This window comes from Phaethon lepturus, unplaced genomic scaffold, assembly GCF_000687285.1.
Source record: "Phaethon lepturus isolate BGI_N335 unplaced genomic scaffold, ASM68728v1 scaffold18714, whole genome shotgun sequence".
Lineage (NCBI taxonomy): Eukaryota > Metazoa > Chordata > Aves > Phaethontiformes > Phaethontidae > Phaethon > Phaethon lepturus.
Window position 1 is genome coordinate 1,842 of NW_010537182.1, and position 21,186 is coordinate 23,027.

The window sequence follows — 21,186 nt, forward strand, 5'->3', positions numbered from 1 at the left end:
TTCCTGTTTACATTAATGCTTTAGTCAGTCATGAATCAATTCTCCATATTCCTATTAATTATTACTCATTTACTGTTTAGAGGCTGATGTAGCTGCATTAAGGATGTGCTGCCGGTGTTTGGCAGACTGGGATTTTGACTAGGTTTCCGGTCTTGCAGAGGGCTGGTTTCCTTCGGGGGTGTTCTGTGGCCAGAACGCTGTCATTAGGGGTGAGTCCGGGCACTGAGAGTTACCTTGTTATTACCTGAATAAACTTTCAAGCCGCTTTTGCGTTCTTGTTGCATGGATATTCACCCAACAGCCTTCAGGGCAGGAATTCATACCTAGCACAGTTCTCTGAGGGGTGGGCTTTAGAGGCAACTTCCAAGTGCAAAGTAGCTGCAGATCCTTCTTTGCTAGCAGACACTTGGAGGTGCCACCTGACAGCACTTCAGCCTCTGCGGTTTAACCCTATCTTGAGACTCCCACATGAGGTTTGCTTCTGTGTGAGCTCCAGAAGCCCTCCTTGTTTTCTGGGCAAAAGCTGGGGGAGAAGGCACCTGGGCTGGCATATGCTGCTTCCAGGGCAGATGCTGGGCATGACTCTCCTCGCCTGGCTGGTAGCTCCTTGCTCCAAGTGTGCTGGCAAGGATGAAGGGGAGACCTAGCTGGACTGAGTGCCACAGGCAGAGCCACGAATCATTTGTGCAGAGTGACTGCAAGGAAGCTTTTGCTGCTTGCCATCGGCCTGGGGCTGGGGGGGCTTCTCTAGAAGAGCAGGCAGCTGCCAGTGAAGTTGGTACAGGCTAAAAGCAACTCACCAGCCACTGTAGTATTATTCCCTTCCCTGTGCCCTATTGTAGCTGCAAATGGGAGATGCAGAAAAAGTTTGCCTTCTTTCCTGTCCAGCTGTGCAGTAGGTGGTGGCGTATGGGTCTGTGACAGAGCCCGTAGCAAGAGAAGAAAGCCCTAAATCCACTGGGATCCAGGGGATGTTTCTGTGACACTGGGAGAAGCAGAAAGAGGTGGAGAGAGACAGAGCAGACTGTCAGGAGCCTGGGATGGAGGTGAAGATGAAGCGAAGGCCAAACCCAAGGATTATGCAGAGTCCACATGTGGTGGCATTTCAACCTGCATTACGCACGCAAGGTGGGTCCGTCGGTGTTGAGGGATTGAGAGCGGCTATTGCGGAGCGCCAGCCGAACGCCTTCCTCAGTGCTTACTCGGCTGCTGGAGCCGCTTGTGTCACGCCTGTCCCGGCGGCTCCGTTGCATCTCTTCCCACTGGGCAAAGCCAGCCCTGCCCGTCAGTCTCATGCCAGGCTCTCACACCTCTGCTGGGTGGAGGGCCACCCATCGCTGCTGCTCGGCTCAGTGATTCACAGATGCCGGCAAGCACATGGCACATGTTTGGGACTGGAGCAATTTATGTTTCATATAAATTTATGTCATCTTCGACAACTGTGCTAATTGTTACAAGCTGAAGACTTAGATAAATATTTTAAGGAGGTGGGGGAAAGTGTTTTAAGGCACCACCCGTTGCAGGGCATGTTTGACTCATGCTGTAGCTCAGCTGCTCTGACAGCAGAAATTGAAGTCCAAAACAAGTCAGTCTGTGGCTGTATACAGGGCTGAAATAAGCAGGTTCTGCGGCGGCAGGTGTTCACACAGCAAGAGGGACCTTGGGGGATGAAGACTGTGCCCGGCCAAGTGGTCTGATACTGCCCACTTCCCTGTGTCTTAAAGCGAGTCAGTGCTGTTTGGTGGTGGCATCACTGGAGCTTTCATCTCGGTCTCTGAGGAGACTTGGCTCTTGATGCTGTCTACTGTACTCCTTTGACTGTGAACTTTGGTAGGTTGTGTCATCAGGCCTGGCTGAGCTTTTTTTTCTCAGCAGCTCAGTGGCTTACGAGGCAGAGCAAGAAGGTAAGCAGGCCAGCGATACCTTATTAGCCATGTAGAGGTTAGGGAAATGGCCCATTTCTGCACAGTCTGACTGAAATCCTTGGAGGCAGGAGTTTTCACTCTGACTTGAGCAGAGCTCGAGTTTTCCCCAGCGCTTCCCCCTTTGCCTGTGCTGCCCCACAGGCATCTTCTTGGGGGCATTGTGGCTGATCCTCCCACCAGCGCTCTTTTAAACTGAGCCAGGGATATTTGGAGATCTCCAAAGCATGACCCCCACCTACTCCTGCATACTGTGGGAGCATCTGCAGTGCTTCACCGTGGATTATTTTCAGGATGTTTTGCCACATTGGTTCTGGCTTGAATGGGTCGCTAGACGTAGCAAAGACAGGCCTGGTGCAAAGGGTGTGTGCTTGTTCGCTGTTTTGGTTGAAGGCTGGCTGGGTGCTCCAGTGTTATCTCTTACAGGGATGTCATTCCCTTGGAGTGACATGTTTGTCTAGCGTGGATACAGAGAGCAGCTGAAGGTTATACACAAATCTTTTTGTAGGCCACGTTTAGACCCAAGCTATAAGCTGCATGCCTCAAAGGATGCCAGGTTTCCAGGAAATAAAAAAATGTGGTTGGCTGGTTTTTAGTTGTGGTTTGTTGTTTTGGGGTTTTTTTTTGTTGTTGTTTTTAATTTTGAAACAACTTTGAATTAGGTAACTGGATTAGAAAATTGCTGCTGTTTTTTTACAGGCATGATTCAGGCTAGTGGAAAGCTTAATTGCTAAGCTGTTAATCTTCATTACCATCCAAAATGCATGACAGAATAGTATACATGTGTGAGGATGAGGTGGTGGACTTCACTGTGAACACAAGAAATAGAAGAGAGCCTCCAAATAAGGTGTCTTAACAAAAACTATTTGCTCAAGTGCAGCAAGGCATTCTGACATGCTCCAATAGATTTCCCTTCACTCCCCTGTAGACCAGTGTGGCTGAGTCTAAAATACCAAAGCCCTTTTGAAAAAAGCTGTTTCCAAAATACTAATTCCTGCTATGGAGCAGTCCAGATCTAGAGCCTGGATTTCTTCCCCCTCTGTCCAGGGTGACAGGAGGAAACTTGTACTTACCTTTAGGGTACTCTATGCTTAATCCAGGCTATTTTTCCCCCCTTCTTCCCCATTTCGTGTGACTGTGTGCTCTGAGGGCAAGCGCTCCATTTCTGCCTTCCTTCTCGGAAGGAGGGCAGGGAGCTTCATTTCCACAGTAGTAATTATAAGGGTTTTATTTAAGTTAATGTGTAGGTCTTACTGAATTATCTGAGGGCTCTCCGGAAATGCGTAAAGGCTGGTGGCTGATGTTTCTCACATGGCTCTTTCTTTTCTCTCCATACATAATAATATTTTTTGCCCTTGTTGTGAGGGTTGGAGTAGCACCTTTGCTTTGGCATCAGGGAGGCTTTTTCTTGAGGCTTGCAGGATTTTACTCCCTTTCCTGAGTCTGACTGCTGAGATACCTGTGACTTTGGTCATCTGCTGCCTTTCCTGCAAGAGGAGTGATACCTGCTTCTGTTTGCTGTCCCACAGTGTTGAGCAACCCTTAGGCTGGTTAAGTGCTTTAGAAGTAAGAAAAGGGGGAGCCTCTTAAATACAATCCAGCACCATCTTAGGTCTTGTGCATCCCCCATCTGCCTGTTTGTTCCTGGCCTCCCCTGGGGAGCTTTTATGCCACCACTTGGCAGTGGACTCTGCACACTTCACAGGAGCTGCCCATGCCGATGTTTCCAGGCTTATTCTGCTTGTCTCTGCTCCCAGCTTTCTCCTGCGCAGAGAGAAGGCAGAGATTAGGCATAACTCCCTACAACAGTAGCGTGGGGTACATCGGTTCTGTGCTGTCTGCTACCAGAATTTTGTAGGCTTTCTGGGACAGACGTGGCAAGAGGGTTTCTTGCCACAAACTGTGGCAAACATCCCATACTTTGCTTCATAAATCAACAATACCCATTTAAAACAACTTGGTCTTAAAACCCTGAATTTAACTGATACTGGGGAATGGCAGCTTGCCACGTGTTGTATTGCTACATCAACATCCAGGAAAAATCCCTGGTGTGCTGTTGAGAGTGAATGAGTAGTAAGACTTGATTTTGGCCAGGGTGATTTCCCCAAGTGCTCGTCAGGGGGTGTGGGGGAAGCAAAACTGCTTCTGAGTTGTGCGGCTTTGTCATCCAGACAGAAATCTACGTGTCAGAAAGCCATAGCTGAATTTGTGCTACTTTTTTTTCTTCCTTTTTTTTTTTTTCCTCTTCAGGGCTTGCACACAGCTTGTTGAGTTGTTCAGAATGATGCAAGAAGTATTGGCTTTCTACATCAGATTTAGAAACAAATGTTTTCTTGCCAAATGGCCCTCTGAGGCGAGGGGAGAGACTGTTGCAGTTGCTGTGGTTCTGATTAAATCAAACAAATGGCTGCAGTGCAGTTGGTTAACAACAAGGACTTTCTTGGAGTGCTGTAATCTTCGGTGGCATTATTGTTGCCTAACTGGTCCCTTAGGCAAACGGCAGCTCTCACCTGTATGCCATCCTGCAGGAGTGACATGCTGAGATGGCTAGTCCCGAATGGGAACCTGAGCTGGCAGTGTGTATGGCCGAGAGCTGTCACAGCAGCCGACATCCAGTGTCTTGCTGGATTTGGCCCTGACAGAAACCTCTGCGATCTGTATAAATGTGTCTGATGTGTGGACAAGAGCTGTGTGTTTTTTGTGTATGTGTGACATAGTCTAGTTGAATGTGTCTGTGATCTCTGCTTTTAAAGAGATGGAAGTGTCCATCTGATGCCTATTACTCTGACATCAGTGAATTCTAATATATCAATGTGGTGTTAGGGGAAAAGCGTTCCCAGATAAAACTGCCTGTCCCCAAGCACCAAGTAAAGGACACATCCTAAAGGATGCATTGAAAGTGATTCTTTGCCAATTCAGCAGAGCCATGTTTAATGTTTTTTAATTCTGGTTAAACTTAACTAGTTAATTTGCTGGTAGAAGGAAAGAAAATTGTGAATTGTTTTATTTTCTGCAGTGTTAAAAAGTACTGGCTAAGTTGTTCATGCTCATTTGTTGGGGTGTTTTTTATCCAACAGGTTACTGGTCATTTAGATGATTGCACCTGTGATGTAGAAACCATTGATGCCTTCAACAACTACAAGCTTTTTCCTAGACTGAATGAACTTCTGGAAAGTGACTATTTTAGATACTACAAGGTAATTTTCTCATACAAGAATTGTATTATTGCATTAATTTTGTATGCTGCTCCTTCTTCTGAAAAAAAAAAACCCAAAACCAAGGCAAAATCTTCCTTGAAGTTATTGCTGATCTCTCTAAAATCAGGTACCCCCATTTTAATACTGATTTTTAACAATGCAGTCAGTAAGTGTGACTCTTCTATTGTCACTAGAATCTTAATGTGATACAACATCCTTCTAAAATAAATTTCATCAAAGATAGAGAATAGAATAGTTCCAGTTGGAAGGGACCTACAATGGTCATCTCGCCCAACTGCCTGACCACTTCAGGACTGACCAAAAGTTTAAGCATATTGTTAAGGGCCTTATCCAAATCCCTCTTAAACAGTGACAGGCATTGCCCACCTCTCCAGGAAGCCTGTTCCAGTGTTTGGCCACCCTCTTGCTAAAGAAATGCTTAATTTATAATATTTTCTTATGCATTCTGCCCTCGTAAGAGCTTATGCAGTAGACCAATGAAATGACTTCTTTTGTTGAGCTGGAGCTCAAAAATGTTGATGAGGGATTCACATTGCATAATGAGAGTCTTCTTAGTGTCTTCCCAGCAACATGGAAAGCCTGGTTTAGTTACCAAACAGTCAGGTGAATTGATGGCTTTTGCTGCCAGACCATCATTATTAGAGGGATTTTGCTCTCATTCCACGAGACTGCATGTATATGGCTGAAAGTGGGGTTTGTTTGAGTGTGCTTGGGTTACGGGGCAGTATTTTACCTGTCAAATACAGATACTGGCCAGTGACCATTGCCTGACTGTTTCCACAGACAAAACAAGTATTCACTCTTCTGTAAGAACAGTTTAAAAAGTTCTTGACTTCACTGCACTGCAAACTAGAATGGGCCCATGTATAAAATCACTGGGGTAGAGCTGCTTTTCCCTGCTCCCCCTCTCTACCAAACCCACAAAATCTTGATAAATGTTAATTGTTTTGGAAGAATAATACTTGATACCAATTCACAGAAAAGAAAGACTAGAATTTGTTAAAGAAGTTAATGTCCTTCCCCCTTCCAGTGTTGGGATTTGTAACAGGAATATTAAGATTGGTCTAAATGAAGCATGGGTGAAGGTGTCTGTGTGTGAAAGCATCAGAAGAAACAGCAAAGCAAGGATTAAATGAATAACCTGTACTGATAACAAGGACATGAGGGATAGCAATCAATCTGGTAAACACCAAGGAATTATTTGTTCCCGTCAAGCCCAGAAGACTCGCACACCGACAAGTGCAGAACACAGATGACGTGGCAGCAGAAGACCTGCGCTCTGGCCACCGGGGGACGGCAGCAAGGCTCCAGCACATGCTCTTCCTGCTCCTCTAACAGGGAGGCAGGCTGTAGTCATAAGATGCCCAAAAGAAGGAAACTAAATCAATGGGTAGCAAACTTCCCCTTAGATTCATGGAGAACAGAGTGAGAAATATTCCAAGGACAAAGAATGCCCCATAGTAACTGTTGGCTCCTAAAGGGTGCAAACCACCTGGCGAAAACCCAGTTTGTCATTGCTCGTCAGGAGCCTCAGGTCGTGATTAGGAATTGGTGGCCTGTGTGTCTTGTCTTCTGTGTTACCACAAACAGTCCTGGCCAGGCTGCATGGGCGCTCACATCTCGTATGAGAGGCAGGTGAATGAGTGTGATCAATTTTGTTTAAGATAAATAACACCGTCTGTTTCCACTTGCACTGCACTCAATCTTGCACTAGGTTTTGTCATCTGAAGTCTTGCACTAAGGCCCTGAAGGTGTATGTTGGTAAACTGTGGTGAGGAAGGTTGGCTTGGCTGCGTGGAGGAAATGTGTAATAGGATAATACGTTACTTGTAGGTAAACCTAAAGAAACCTTGTCCTTTTTGGAACGACAGCAGTCACTGTGGAATAAGAGACTGTGCCGTAAAGCCCTGCCCATCTGTAAGTACCAAATCCATTCTTTTACCTCTTTTCTATATTTGGCAGATTACTTGCTCTTCTCATTCTTGTAGCTGTAGCAAAACTGTGGCTCTGATGGAGCTTTCTTGGCCACAGGAATACTGGTATCCGTGAGAAAGGCCAAAATGCTAAATTCTGACAGTTTAAAGAAAGACTAGGCTTTTACTAGCTGACTCTCTGTGAATGGCCAAAAACTTGTCCTGGTCCCTCTTTTATCTTTGGTATTAGTGAGGTGGGTTTTGGGCAAATCCACTGTTGTTACAAGAAGTGCCTCTTGTGTTAATTGCCAGGATATTCACCCTGTGGGCCCATGAGCTGCACTGTGATTTGCAGTTTTGGCTGACAGATTTGACTAGGCCTCTTCCAGCCCTCTCTCTTTATGTGGAATGGCTCCTTCCGAGTCCTGTTTCCCAGTACAAAAGCAAACGCTCTTGTTCCTGTATCCTGGACAGAAGAGTTTTGTTTGCTGAGCTAAAAGAAAACATCTTGACTGCAGGTGTTTGCCTGAAAAGAAGGGGATGAGAAAGTGAGTGAATGAGAACTTGGTTGCTGGGTTGACAGAGGTGGTGAAAATGCCACCCAGGCTGGCTTTGTGGGTTGGCAGCCAGCAACAGTCTTACACTCTCATTCCTGGGCCCCTGGAGCAGCCAGTGTGTGTGCTAACGGTGCGCTGGGGTATGCCCTGCCGACGGTGCTCTTCCTCCCAACGGAAGAGGCCTCCTGACCCTGCTTGCATGCATTTTTCCAACTCACTGGTTCATTTTCCTGTAGGATTTCAGGTACGCTGCAGTGAAGCAGGTGTCTGTCCTCCTCACCTGGTGACTCTATGGGAACCTGATGTAGTGTAGCTGTTGGCTGAAAAAAACATCTAAGCTGATAGGGCACCTTGAACGAATCTGGTGTGGGGGTGTGTGTGGGCATCACTTGTTATATAAATTCTGATATGTATTTTAAATTCATTTGTCTTCTCAGCAACTCCCTTACCCGTCAAACAATATCCTTTTCTTCCCTAGTCTTCAAAAAGCACCTATTATGGACCCAAACTGGGCTGATGATTTTTTTTTTCCTCAAAATAACCCTAAAAAAGTATTTAAACGAAATTTCCTTAAAAAGGATGTTTTTGGTAATGATTATCACCAATGCGATGGAGTAATGTTACAATTATGTTGGTATTAGCTAGAAGTTGTTCTTCTTTTAGACACTGACTGTGTCACTGCTGTTTTTAAATATTTTGATTTGGGTCCATTTCATTCTGAAAGCAACAAAAATAACTCTTATTCATTGCTTAATTTTGCTTATCCTTTGCTGCTTGCCATCACACTATTTGCCCCTGCAGCGTAGAAGTGGTTTTATTGCCTTCCTACTGATGGAGGAAATGGAAGTTGAGGAGGGCTTAGGGCCTGATCATCTTGTGCGTGCTGCTCGCATTGTGTGGGGCTGACAAGCCTGACGTTACATGATGGAGTGGTAGAAGGGAAGTTTTTGAATGATTTGTATCAGGGGCTGGGAGATGCAATACCTGAAAAGAGGTGGCTGGGCTCCTGCCAGGAGCACCAGCATCACCTGGAGACAGGATGCCAGACATCATCTGATCGGAGGCAACTCCAGCTCCTCTGAAGTTTATGTTGGCTTCCCCAACCTCACACTTGGGTAAGCAAAACATAACCTGACATAGCACCCAGGAAGGCTGCTGACCAGCTGAGAAGAGTCTTGCGAAAAATCAAAACAAAACACCAAGAGTATTGCTTAACCTTACTCTGTGGAGGAGCCAGAAATTGGATGTGTTGTAAGCTGAGCTGAGGGCTTTGATTACTTTCTAACTTATAGAAACTGTGATAACCTTCCTAATCTTTCTCAAAGATTAGGCTGAAAGGCCACATCAGTCTCACAGATAGCACATGCTCCATTTTGTCTTTCAGGATGAAGTCCCTGATGGAATCAGATCTGGAAGTTACAAGGTAGGTGTGCACAAAATGACGCTGCTTATAGGACCAGTTTCATGTCACTGCAGCTGATAAAAGCTGCCTTAATTAGATGGACAGTATTTGTTGGGATGCGCTTTGTGGCTAAATTTCTACCCTCTTCAAGTGTTTGGCATGCTGTAGAGCCTTTGAGGTGGCTGTCCTGGAGTCAGGTATTCCCTCTTCTAACATAGAGCAGTTTAGGAGACTTTTCCAAGAGCAGGTATCATCAGGCACAAAATGCTCCTACGGCAGTGCCAGAGGCTTCTGTGAGTCCCTGCAACAGTCATCACAGTTGCATAAGCCTCTGAATATCTGCAGACATCCTGTGGAAATACAGGGTGGGATGAATCACGGAAGTGTTTGGGATGCTTAAACTGGTTAGTGCATTAAAGGCAGAATTATAACAGCAGAAAACCTGCTTTTTAATCCTCCTCTCTCCCCACCACTTTGCTTTTTAACCCAGTATTCGGAAGAAGCCAATAACCTTGCTGAAGAGTGTGAAGAAGCCAAGAGACTTGGAGCTGTCAATGGCTCTTTGAGGTTTGACTTCTTTTTCTGCAACCCTGACTTGTCTTGAAGGAAAGCTAGTATCGGTGCTCTTTCTGATAGTCTTTTTCCACTTTCTTTGCAGTAAGGAAACCCAGCAGGCAGTGCTCCAGTGGACACAGCACGATGACTCTTCAGACAGCTTCTGCGAAGCTGATGGTATAGGGACCTGTTTGATCTGACAAGTCTTGTAATGGGATTTTAAGCACCTCTGCAGAACTTTCAGGCCAATGTGTAATATTTCAGCAAGCCTGGAGCATATATAGCATTTCTTCTCTTTTCTACCCCCCTGCCCTCAGTATTTTGAAAATAATATGCAAATATTTCTGACAAAGCTTCATTGCTGGTCAGGGTCTTAGCGTGTTTAGCAACTTAGCAGCTTGGATGCAGCATGCTCAGAGTTTGCTTTGCCATCAGTGGCCTTGTGCTCAGATAGCTCTGACGGCCAGAGGGCTTTGCCCTGCTGCACTGTGTTGATGCGTAGCAAATATTATGCGCTTGCCTCTCTGGAGAGGGATGAGCTGGTCTCTCTGCTGGCAAGACTGTTCAGTGTGTGAAGGGGTGGCTGGATCAGCCTTGTAAGATGTCATTTTCCTTCAGAGGTTTTTGTCACTGACCCAGCACTCTGCTTCGCAGACATCTATTCTCCTGACGCGGAGTACGTGGATTTACTCCTGAATCCTGAACGCTATACTGGTTACAAAGGACCGGATGCCTGGAAAATTTGGAACAGTATTTATGAAGAAAACTGCTTCAAGTAGGTGTTTCGGGAGACAGGTTCCACAAGCCTGCAGGCGCTGATTTTTTACAGAGGGGCTGCATGTGCTTTAACTGCTCCATTAATCCCCCTCTTCCTGTCTTTGCTGCAATGCTTGTGCAGTGTGGGCTGTCAGAGAAGGGGCCGAGTTGTGTGGCTGCCCTGTGAGCCCCCCTTTGCTGTCCTTTGGACCACAGCTTGCCCTGGTGCCGAATGCCACTGCAAGCCCTGCAGCATGATGAGACCGCAGCCTGGCAGGAGGTGCACATCTCTTGTGTGATGTGGTCCTGGGCATAGCGTCCTGTTCTCCCTGGCCATTGCAGGGAGCTCTCTCCCCAGTCTGTGTGACAATTTGAACTCTGCTGTGGGTACCCCTGGGGCTGATGCACAGTACTGGTGAGCATTGGTCTGTAGTCTTGCCTGCTGTGATCTCACTAGTGATTTCCTCCCCATACATATTAGTCTCTCGTGTTGCATCAAGGCTGTGGGACAATGTCCACTAGCACCTGTGTAGATACTTGAGTTTTCCTAGTCCTTCTTTCTAAAAAAAGAAGGAAAAAAAAAAAAAAGAAAAGAGAAAACCACATTTTGCTCTACCCCTTTCCTATCTGAGCAAAGCTAAAGCACAGAAGGAGATCTAAGAAATCCTTAGGCTATTTGACTGCAGAGAAGTAACTATTTCTGCTGTGCTGTGTTTCTGCACAGCAAGACCATCACTTATTTACATATCTTATTTAAATGATTTTTTTTTTCTCTTAGGCCTCAGAATGTAAAAAGACCTTTGGCATCTGATAGAGGTGAGTCATTTATTTATCTCACGAAGTGGTTTAGTAGCGTACTGATCCTAAATGCTCTCTCAGCTACTTCTACTGAATGAAAAATATGTCGTAGCTCTTGATCAATTTTATGGCTAACACAAGGGCACCTGGAGGTGTGGCTTTATAGCATCCAGCACAGAGAAAGGAAGTCTGATCCTCCACTTCTGGAAGAAATGTGTGCTTTGGAGGAACTGGGAGCAGGACTGAACCCTGAGCTCTTCCTAGGTCCCTGGTCTCTGTACTTGGCAATGCCAAACCATCTGTGACAGACTGAAAGACAACCTGGCTGGGATCCTCTGTGGAAACCATGCAGTAAGAGAAACTCTGCCCCAGAGGCTAAGGCTAGATAACGCAAATGAAATTAGGGAAGGTTTTGGAAGCATAAGAGCTTCTTGCTCGAGGCTGCTAAGAGACCTCATGCCTCCTGATGCCCCACCCTGCCCAGGCATCTAGAATGCCATCAACTTCACTCCCCCTTTGTTTGACCTGAACACTGGTCCAGCAGTACCCTCTGGGGTGATCTCTTGACTTTCCTTGAACTGTGTAGCTGCTTTCCCTCTGAAAAGGAGGTGCAGACCACCTCTGCTGTTTAAGGCAAGATCTGATTGAAATAACACAGGTATGTCAAGGGGAGAGGGAAGGACTGCTGTTTTGCAGATGAGGAAGCAGGAGGACATGAAAATAGAGGATCTGACCTGATACAAGTTGCAAGTGACAAACTGCAGGAAGCAGGGATGGGGTCTTTTGAGTATCCTGTCAGAGGTCATACAGGAGATCTCTGGCAAAGATAGACCTTGTTTTCTGGTTTCCGCTTCAACTGCGTGGTGGTTTTACTTCCTTTGCAAATATTGATCCCTCCTGTGTTGGTCAGGTTATGCAGGAGCATATATGCAGAGCTCATCTGGTGTGTTCACTGCTGCAGTTTGAGACAATATTTTCTGTGTTCAGAACGTTTCTAAACCACCCTGGAGAGGCTCACTCTCTTGTCAGAGCAGACGAACAAAGCAATCTTAATGCTTGTGCTTTGGAGTTTAATTTTGGTCATGTGTAATTTTTATCTCCTCTTTTCTCTCCCTCCACCACTCGTGCTTTTTTTTTTTCATCAGGAGACGATGGAGGTGAGTGGCACTCTGTTTGTTTTTACTGATAACAGAAACAAATGTGGTGTCTTTATCATGCTGTCACGAGCTGTACCATTAGATAATGCACCTGGTTAGCAAAGTCATTATTCAGGCAAAATCCAAATTTGTCTTGAAATTCTGCAGTGTTCAAGACCCTGTGGAGAGATCCCTCTGAGCTCCCTGTCCCTGAGGCCAGCCCATCCTTGTATGGCAGCCTTTAAAAGCACCAGGCAGTCTTTTAAGAGTACAAGTCCCATTTGAAGATCAAGGAAGTGAAGTGTCCTAAGCCTTCAGGAACAGGACTTGTGTTGTGGTTTTTCCAGTGCTGCTTGTTGCTGAGAAAGCAGCTTTCAGGCTAGAGCTTTGAGAAGACTCATAGTCCTAGCAGCACTTGCAGGGCTCACATCTGGGAAGGGCTGTGCCCTGGAGCTGTTTGCCCTCTGCAGCACTGGGCCTGTGTATATGGCATGTCTTTTTGTCTCCAAATTATCTCCAAATCCCTGTTTATGTTCTCCAGATTACTTTCAAGCATGTAGCAGGGGTAGCGTGAAACACTTGTGTGATTGAACACACTTGGTTGCACTGTGTGGTTTTTTTGGATCGGTTGGTTTGTTGTGTTGTTTGTTGTTTTGTGTGTTGGTTTTTTAATAAAAATACCCATCTCCACCCTGTCCAGAAGAGAGAAGCAATCCGTGATCCTTGTTTCCCCCTAAGCTGTGCTCTTCTGCAGCGCTTCTGCACCCCCATCCCTTGCTGAGATGGGTGGGAAAGACCATGTGCTATGTTTAGCTGCTGCCACGCTGTGTTACAGAAGCATCAGTCAGAAGGGTGGGGAGGAAAATTATTTTCATGCTCTTCTAATGCTCCTCTCCCTGCTTCTGCAAACTGGAGTAGACAGAGGTCCTCTGGGGGCTGGCTTCAGGTGGTTTCAAGGTGTCAGGCTTGGGCAGTACCCTCAAAATGATGTGCTTGTTTTCCTTTTGTTTCCAGGGCATATGTTTTACAAGTGGCTGAAAGGTAATCCTTTTTTTTCAAACTTGGTTGCTCGTCCTGGGATCAATGCAAAATGGCCAGGGAGTGGGTGTGAGTTACTGGCCATACTCAGGTGGGATTAAATTTCTGCCTGACAGCCAGGAGAGGAAGATTCAGCATATGCTTTCAGTATCTTAAAGTGCCCACTTCTTTTCAGGTGTCTGTGTAGAGAAACGAGCTTTCTACAAACTCATTTCTGGTCTCCATGCAAGCATCAACATCCATTTGAGCGCCAGGTACCTTTTACAAGGTAAATGCTACTTTCTGCATTAGCTGTCCTGCATCAGTCTTAAATCGACACTTCTGTGGCTCTGCTAAATGCTAGCTGGAGCCTGTTCCAGCAGCGTTCAGGCCTACTTCTGTGCCCTTCTCTTCCCTCCCTCAGCACATGGGTTGTGTAACAGAATCAGGAATGCAGTTACCACATGCCTTCAGGTCTGAAAATGGCTGGACTGTGCTCTGTCCCGAGACTTCCAGCACGTATTCCTTCTGTTCTTCCTCCAAGGTTATTTTGGAGTGAGTTTCTATCTATGTATCGAGGCTGTCCCTTCCTAGCCTGTCTTTATGACGGTCAGTTTAGCAATGATCTCACCTAGCCTGTGAAATGCTTGGGTGGGCTTTCCCGAGACCCTTGATCCATTTCCATATGCCACTTCCATTTCTTTGTCCATAAGTAGGTATCTGAAGAAGCTAAATTTCAACCCAGGGGTTGAAAATCTAGGGTGATGTGAAAACATGATTGGTGTATCTCACGTGGCCGAGGGCTGTGGCACTCTGCGTATGCAGCATGGGATGCAGGTTCCGACTGACTTCCTGATGGATTTGGTCATGGTACTTTAGAGTGGTACCTGTGGACTGAGCCTACCACCTTTATTCTGCTAAAACTTACAAAAATCAAATACAGATTTAGAGATAGCTGTTGGAATTTGGATAGGTAATTTAGATTTATCTAACTAATTATATTTAAGTCTCTACAGCCCATGTAGGCCTCACCTTGATGTGAGTTAGACTACATTAGAGTTGGGAGATAGAATAACAGAGAAACATCAAAGGCAAGAGATGAGTTGGGACTGCAGAGAGGATTAAGAAAATAAGGTTGGCTGCAGAGAGCCAAGTAAGTGTCTTTGCTTGTCTTGTGTAGAAGGGGATAGCTTCTGTTGGTGAAAGGCTACAGAAGATGATCTCTGCTCTGAGAAGGTGTTCCTTGGCTCAGCTTGGATCCATGCAGGGATTCCCATCTGCAGGTGCACTGGTCACCTTGTAGAGAGCCTACCTGAGCTTGGATTTGGGAAGGAGTCCTTTCCTGCTGGGCTGGTTGTCCGTTGGTGGCTTAGAAGATAAAGTTTCTCCCTTTTTTTTTTTTCTTTTCCCCATTTTTATACATCAGCTTGATATGACTGTGTTATATATTCCACTACATCCTTTATATAATCTTAAGGACATGATGGATGAGCAAACAGAAATATTCTTTGGGAAACCTGTGGGCTCGATAATGGAGAATAGAGGCCAGTCTCCTCTGATCCTCATCTGCTTTTGTTCTCTTGCATTTCCACAATAGAAGGAATTCTCTTAAGATGTCCCTGTTCATTAGGAAGCCTCCCAACCTCTGGCCCCTACGCTGCTTCCCAGTGCAGCGTGATCAGGAGGCCTGCGCTGTCTGCCTCTGCAGATGCTCTGACCAAAGCAGAGACCTCTTCTGCATTCTGCACTACGTCAGTGGCTTTTGTGGGCAGGAACGAGGGGACCTTCGCAGCCTGTCTGGTACATCCATCCAGCCCTCTTCCCTTGCAGGCAAACGTTGAGCTATCACCAGCTTACATAGAACCGCTGTCAGAAAGTCAGCTCAGCTGATGAGAAACACTTCAACTGATTTAATTCTGTTTAAAATGGGCAGCCTCCATTTTTAGCGTTTGCTTGTAAACCTGGGTCATGTTTTAAACCAACTGACAAAGATCTGCAGGAGTTCTGCATTTGTTGGGGTTTGAGTTTGGTTAAAAGCATGCCTCTCGAGTCTTCAACAGTTTGTGGTTAGTGAAAGGGCTGTGACTATTGTAAAGCTTGGATCTCCCTGGTCAGAGTTACATTTCACCATTTAGCTTGGGATGGTGGGAGGAGTTGAACCAGAACTATACCCATCTGCCTCATGTCTTTGGTGTTTTGTTTTGGTTTTTTTTTCCCCTCTCTCAGATACGTGGTCAGAGAAGAAATGGGGTCCCAATGTTACAGAGTTCCAGCAGAGATTCGATGAAGTCATCACCAGAGGGGAAGGTCCCAGAAGACTCAAGAACCTGTATTTTCTCTACCTGATAGAGCTGCGGGCCTTATCCAAAGTGCTGCCATTCTTTGAGCGCCCAGGTTTCCAGCTGTACACAGGGAATAAAAGTCAAGATGTGGAAATGAAAAACCTATTGCTGGAAATTCTCCATCTGGCCAAGTAATTGCATTCGGTACCTGGGGAGAATGGCTCTTTCAACCCTGGCACCCTGAGCGTGCTTAACCTTTCACTTAAATCCCCAAGAAAGGCAGGTTCTGGGTTCTTTCTTACAGTGGGATAGTGTGATTTGTGCAGTAGGGTAACATTGCAGGGAGTACATTGGTATCTGTAGTCAAATTGCAAAACAGCATAATTAAGCCCACAGTTTAATAGTCTAGGCTGCCCTTTTGATTTAGCAGAATTGAATTTAATAACTGCCTATGTGTCAGCCCTGAAATTGGCTACCTATTTGACTCATCTGTGCAATACCAGTCCTGGCTTCATGTTTTTGACTAGAAAAAAGTCCTAAACATGTTGGTAACAGAGGTTTGGGCTATTAGAGTTTGGAGTAAGAGGAATGGAAGATACTGGAACCAGATGGAAATGAGCGTCTCCTAACATGATCAATGTTTGAATTTCTCTTGTCACACTCCTGTGCCTTCAGTTCTTCTTCCTATTAGAAAGCAGACTACAATTGCTTAGAAACCATAGAGCAATTGCTGAAAATGTCTCCAAGGTGAGATACAAGCTAAAATTGAAGAATCTCCAAGGGATCTAAGAAACCAGCAGCTTGCATTTAAAATACATCCAGAGATGCCCAGTGTCTAAAACCCATCAGTTTTGTTCGCACACCTAGGCAGATACTTCTGTGGGCCTGGACTTCAGCCATACAAACAAGCTGTGGAGAGATAAAACTCTTTTCATTCTATTTCAGGTCTTTTCCGCTACATTTTGATGAAAACTCATTCTTTGCAGGGAATAAAAAGGAAGCTGCTAAACTAAAGGTAATGGGCCAGCCCTCCCTTTAGGGTACTTGCTACCTAAAGGGTATTTTCAAGTGTGTGTCTGGGATACTAGATCTGAAAGGGACCCCAGTCCACTCAAGGTACTGGGTCAGGTGTTTCCAATTAATTTTGCTTTCTGAATGGTTTGGATACTTGTGGGTAACTACAGACTCTAGGGTGTGCCTTAAGGAGAGTGGTGAATTGCTGGTGAGGACCCCACTTCAGGAGGCATTTCCCTACCTCAGTCCCACTGCATTTAGCCTGAAGTCGAGGATTAATACTTGGAAGAAGTCCAAATTACTGCGTAACCATGATCAACTTGAATGTCTTTTCCCCTAGGAGGAATTTAGGCTACACTTTAAGAATATTTCTAAGATAATGGACTGTGTTGGCTGCTTCAAATGTCGCCTCTGGGGGAAGTTGCAGGTAAGCTTTGTCAGCGGCCGGGGACATGTCTGGAAGCACCTCATCTGATGGGATTCTGGTGTGCAAATGCAGATCTTGGGTACCAGTCAGCTCCTAGCTACAGGTCAGGGCTGCTCGAGTCATTGCCTCGTCCAGTCAAAAAAAGCTGCCGGGCCCCGGCAGCAGCTGCCTGTTGCCTCTGCAGCTGAAAACTGGGTTAACCTGCTACAGCTGCTCCCCAAGAGAGGGGAGGGGGCACAGAGGCTCTGGGAAGCGAGGCAGAGGGTGCCATAAAACTGCGGGTTCGGCCAGAGCTGTGCTGAATTTTACACATGGTCAAACCTAGACAGGATGCCTCTGCTGGGTAGCTCTGCTATCACGATAGCGCTAAATAAATAAAGCATCCTGGCTCTGTTCTGCTCCCCTCTCTGAGCTGTGTTAAGTGAAATCCAAGTCTTGATCTGTTGAGACGATGTCAACAGGTATCCTTGCAAAGATGAAGGAGGGAAGTAAAGTTAAACTTATGAGTCAGGCCCTGGATGTCTCCCTGCTATTAAATGATCTTGTTTGTCACGCCCAGACGCAGGGCTTGGGTACAGCGCTGAAGATCCTCTTCTCTGAAAACCTGATAGAAAAGATACCTGAAAGCGGCCCTTCCTATGGATTCCAGCTGACAAGACAAGAAATCGTTGCCTTATTTAATGCTTTTGGAAGGTTAGTTTCAGACTCTTTCCTCTGCTTTTACACAAGCAGCTGCATTACATCCTATTTAAGCTTAATGGGTCAGTTCTCATCAGCAATATTGGTGTTAATTCCTGCTCTGATCATACTATCTCATAAAGAAGCTTTCAAATGTCAGATGATGTTTATGTGGAGTGCAACAGTTGGAGCAATTTAAAACAACTTCTTTGTGCTCTACATTTCTGTAAGGGATTCAGGGAAGCATTTGTATTAAGATACAAAGAATTTAGTGATTTTTAAGAAATGGTGTGACACTGTCCTCGGAGCACGTTGTCCCCAGAGAAGCGTTGCTCTTCTTGTTCTATGTTCACTTCCGAGCTCTCCCTCAAGCTTCTCACTTCGACCAGTTTGTTCCCAGATCCGTTTGCAGTGGTTGCGTTTAGCAGGAATCTCGCAGTCTAGCCCTTGTGGAGAGCTAGATGAGGAATTTTGGCCAATGAAGGAGGGTAATGAGGCCTTTAGGAGAGAGAGATGCTCTGGTTATACGTTACCACTTAGTGGTGTTGACAGACCTGGAGTTCCTGGCAAACAGGTTTTTTCAAAGGATTTGTCAGGTGACGTTGCTGCCAACACTAAAGCTCAGGGGTCCTGCTGTGTCTCGCTTCAAACCTACTGAGTGTACCTTCTGTGGTGTGAATGGCCAGCAACGGGGAGACCCTAATGGGCATCAGGCACGTCTGGAAAACCCAGAACCACTCTTCTGCGGGGGTGTGGGGTGCTCCCCTCCTGAGCACAGCTGATGCGCCCTCCTTAGGCCCGAGGAGCTGGGCTTCCTTCTGCCTTTCTAGCGCCGTGTCGACACGGCCTTTGGAAGCAGCATGCAGGAGACTTAGGGACCCTCTGAACGTCTGTTTTTGGAGGAAGCTGAGCGCTGGCAGGTGGAAAGCCTTTTCCTTTCTTCCCTTGCCCCCTCTGCTGCCCAGCCAGAGCTTTACCCTGGGAGTCCTCTGCTGTGTGAAAAGCCTGGGGCCAGGCAGCTCTTTCTCAGACTGCAACCTCCTGTCCCACCTACCTGGATTAGAAGAGCCTTTTTTAACACAGACCTCCATTTTTTGCTTGTTGTTCACAAATGATCTGGGTTATTGAAAACCTCCTTAAAACAGAAGGCTGTCCTGGCTGGGAAGGGCAGACCTCTCCTTCACGAGGGAGGCACAGACGGGCTGTATGCTCAGAGTACCCTCTGGCATCTTTGCTGATGCTCCAAGGGCAAAATGCCACTCAGCAAGAAAAATGAGGTAGGTGATTCAAAAACCCGCTCAGAAGAAACAAGCTTGTACTGCAAGGAGGCTCTGCGACCTGCCTGCACAGCTGGTAATATTATGGTCTGTTTCTTGACCTCTAGTTAATGGGTTTGTCTGATCGCTGCTGAGCTCTCTGTAACATCCTGTTCCACTGCGTTTCTGTGTTTGCTTTAAAAAGAGTCTGCAAAATTAGTGAAGGGCCTGGTTGTAACCAGAACTTAATTTAGCTGAATGTCTACATTCTCTCTTCCCAAGAGCTCCTTGAAACTTTCCTTGATCGCAGTCCCTTTCTCTTGAGTTTTAAATAAGGTGTGACGCGTACGTTGCTCTAATGTTTCCCTTCTGCTTCCTTTCCACACAGGATTTCAACAAGCGTTAGAGAACTGGAAAACTTCAGGAACATCTTACGAAATATGCGGTGAATTCATTGGAGAAAGAGACACTTAAAGTTTTACTGCTCGGCTGTGCTGGGTTCTCTAAAAATGGGCAAACACCATTGTTCCATCACACTCCCAGCTGCTGCACAGTGAAGACTACTTGCTGGATGTTCTGTTCCCAGTTGATTGTCTGTAACCTGCTGATGACAAATATTTTGTACAAGAGAAAAAAAAAAGCTACTTTCATAAAAAAAAAGTGGGGACTATATGTAAAGTTTATTTTATATATTGGATATGGAATAACTTCTTTAAATATTCCTGTACTATTTTGATTGATTAGACCATTCTTTTTGCCTTCAGAAGCTGGAGGTAGGGCAAGAACTGTGGCACTGAATAAATTTGAGGGAAATTGCTTGTCTGCTCCCTAATTCCAGCCAGCCCCTCACTTATGGTGTTGCTACAGTAATCTACTGCATAAAAAAGGCTGCAAAGGACTGTAGGAGCCCCTGTGCTCCAGAGCTGCTGCCGTACAAAGGTGCCTTCCTCTTCCTGGTGAAACCTTCTCATTCCTGGTGGTCCCTGCTGTGCTGACTGTGTGCTGTAGGCTGTGCTGATTGCTTCCTTATTGAAGGCAAGGAGAGATGAACCAAGGAGCAGCACACGACAGGAACCCCGCTACTCATCCTTGGGCCAGCCTTGTGCCTCCATCTTGGCTAAGAACCCTGGGGGTGCAACAGCTGCCCAGTGAGTAGAAGCGAGCTCTAAAAGGTGGTGCTGGGTTTTTGGGTCTCCTGGAGGAAGGAGAGGGTGGGTACATGACAAGGCAAAGGCTCTGCTGTCGGGAGCCAGCGGTGCGGCAGAAAACTGGCACCTGAAGGCACCCCCTCCTCATTTCGGGCCCCAGTCAGCCTTACCCCTGCACCCCACCCAGCTGTCCCCGGTGCTACCAGGGCCTGAGCTGCAGCCTCTCCTGCAACAAGTGCAGGGACCTTGTTGCCCTTCCTGCCCCTGCCAGCCCGTTAAAGCGGGTCTGTCCTCTATTGGGATCCACTCGTCTGTTGCCGGTAGCCGGGCAGGGCTAAAACAGGAAAGGACGTGCCCGCTGTGGGGCTGCTGCTCCTCAGAGACAGTGCAGAGCTGCTCTGGGGCTGAAGCGAAGCTGAATTTTGCTGCTCCAAGGACAAGCAGCTGGGGCAGTAGGACAGAGCGCTGCTGGGGCAGAGCAGAGGGTCCCCCCCCGGCCAGGCACAGGCCCCAGCTCCCCAAAGCCCCCCATCTCTCTTGGTAAAGGGGTGAGACAGCCCAGCCCTGCTGCCAGCTGGGTCCCACAGGGACAGAGCCAGCCCCGATTACACCATCCACCTTCACAACGGGGTAAAGGACGGGCTCACACATGGTCAGCGCTGCCAGAGACCAGACACCCCCCGGCACAGTCCCATGCAGCAAAAGTGTGCTGCTTTTCACCCCGGGACCCCCAAAACACACCATGGAGGCAGGTAGTGCTACACAGGAAGATGCAATGAGGTGCAGAGGATGCAGTTTGAGCATGTTGCACCTCATGAGATGGGGGAAACACTGCATCCCTCTGGGCAACAGCCAGCCCTGAGCCCAGAGAAACACCAGAGGATAAAGCACGTTAGGAGGGCAGGGGGAAGGAAAGCTGCTCTGCCCTCCCCAGCAAACCCCAGCCACAGAGGGGAGCTGCAGGACCGCTCGCAGAAACCACCTCTGGCTGCTCTGCACCCAACCAGCTGGACGCCCGGAGAGGGACAGGTAGGGGTGCTGGGGCCAGCCTGGAGCCAAGCGCAGCGGGCTGGTCCCTGGCAGCTGCTGGCTGGGCCAGGCCCAGGC

At 46.8% G+C, this 21,186-nt stretch overlaps 1 protein-coding gene across 1 annotated transcript; it reads left to right on the top strand.

Moving 5' to 3' along the window:
* Window positions 1-4,999: 4,999 nt before the first annotated feature.
* Window positions 5,000-19,454, top strand: ERO1L (ERO1-like (S. cerevisiae); the record flags this gene model as incomplete). Its single annotated transcript, XM_010286417.1, has 15 exons — window positions 5,000-5,119; window positions 6,974-7,057; window positions 8,995-9,033; window positions 9,503-9,579; window positions 9,671-9,744; window positions 10,222-10,342; window positions 11,102-11,139; window positions 12,267-12,278; window positions 13,272-13,298; window positions 13,471-13,563; window positions 15,501-15,747; window positions 16,502-16,571; window positions 16,911-16,997; window positions 17,557-17,690; window positions 19,320-19,454. Coding segments are annotated over 15 exons (1,284 nt in total), but the record flags the coding sequence as incomplete, so codon positions are not given.
* Window positions 19,455-21,186: the final 1,732 nt, after the last annotated feature.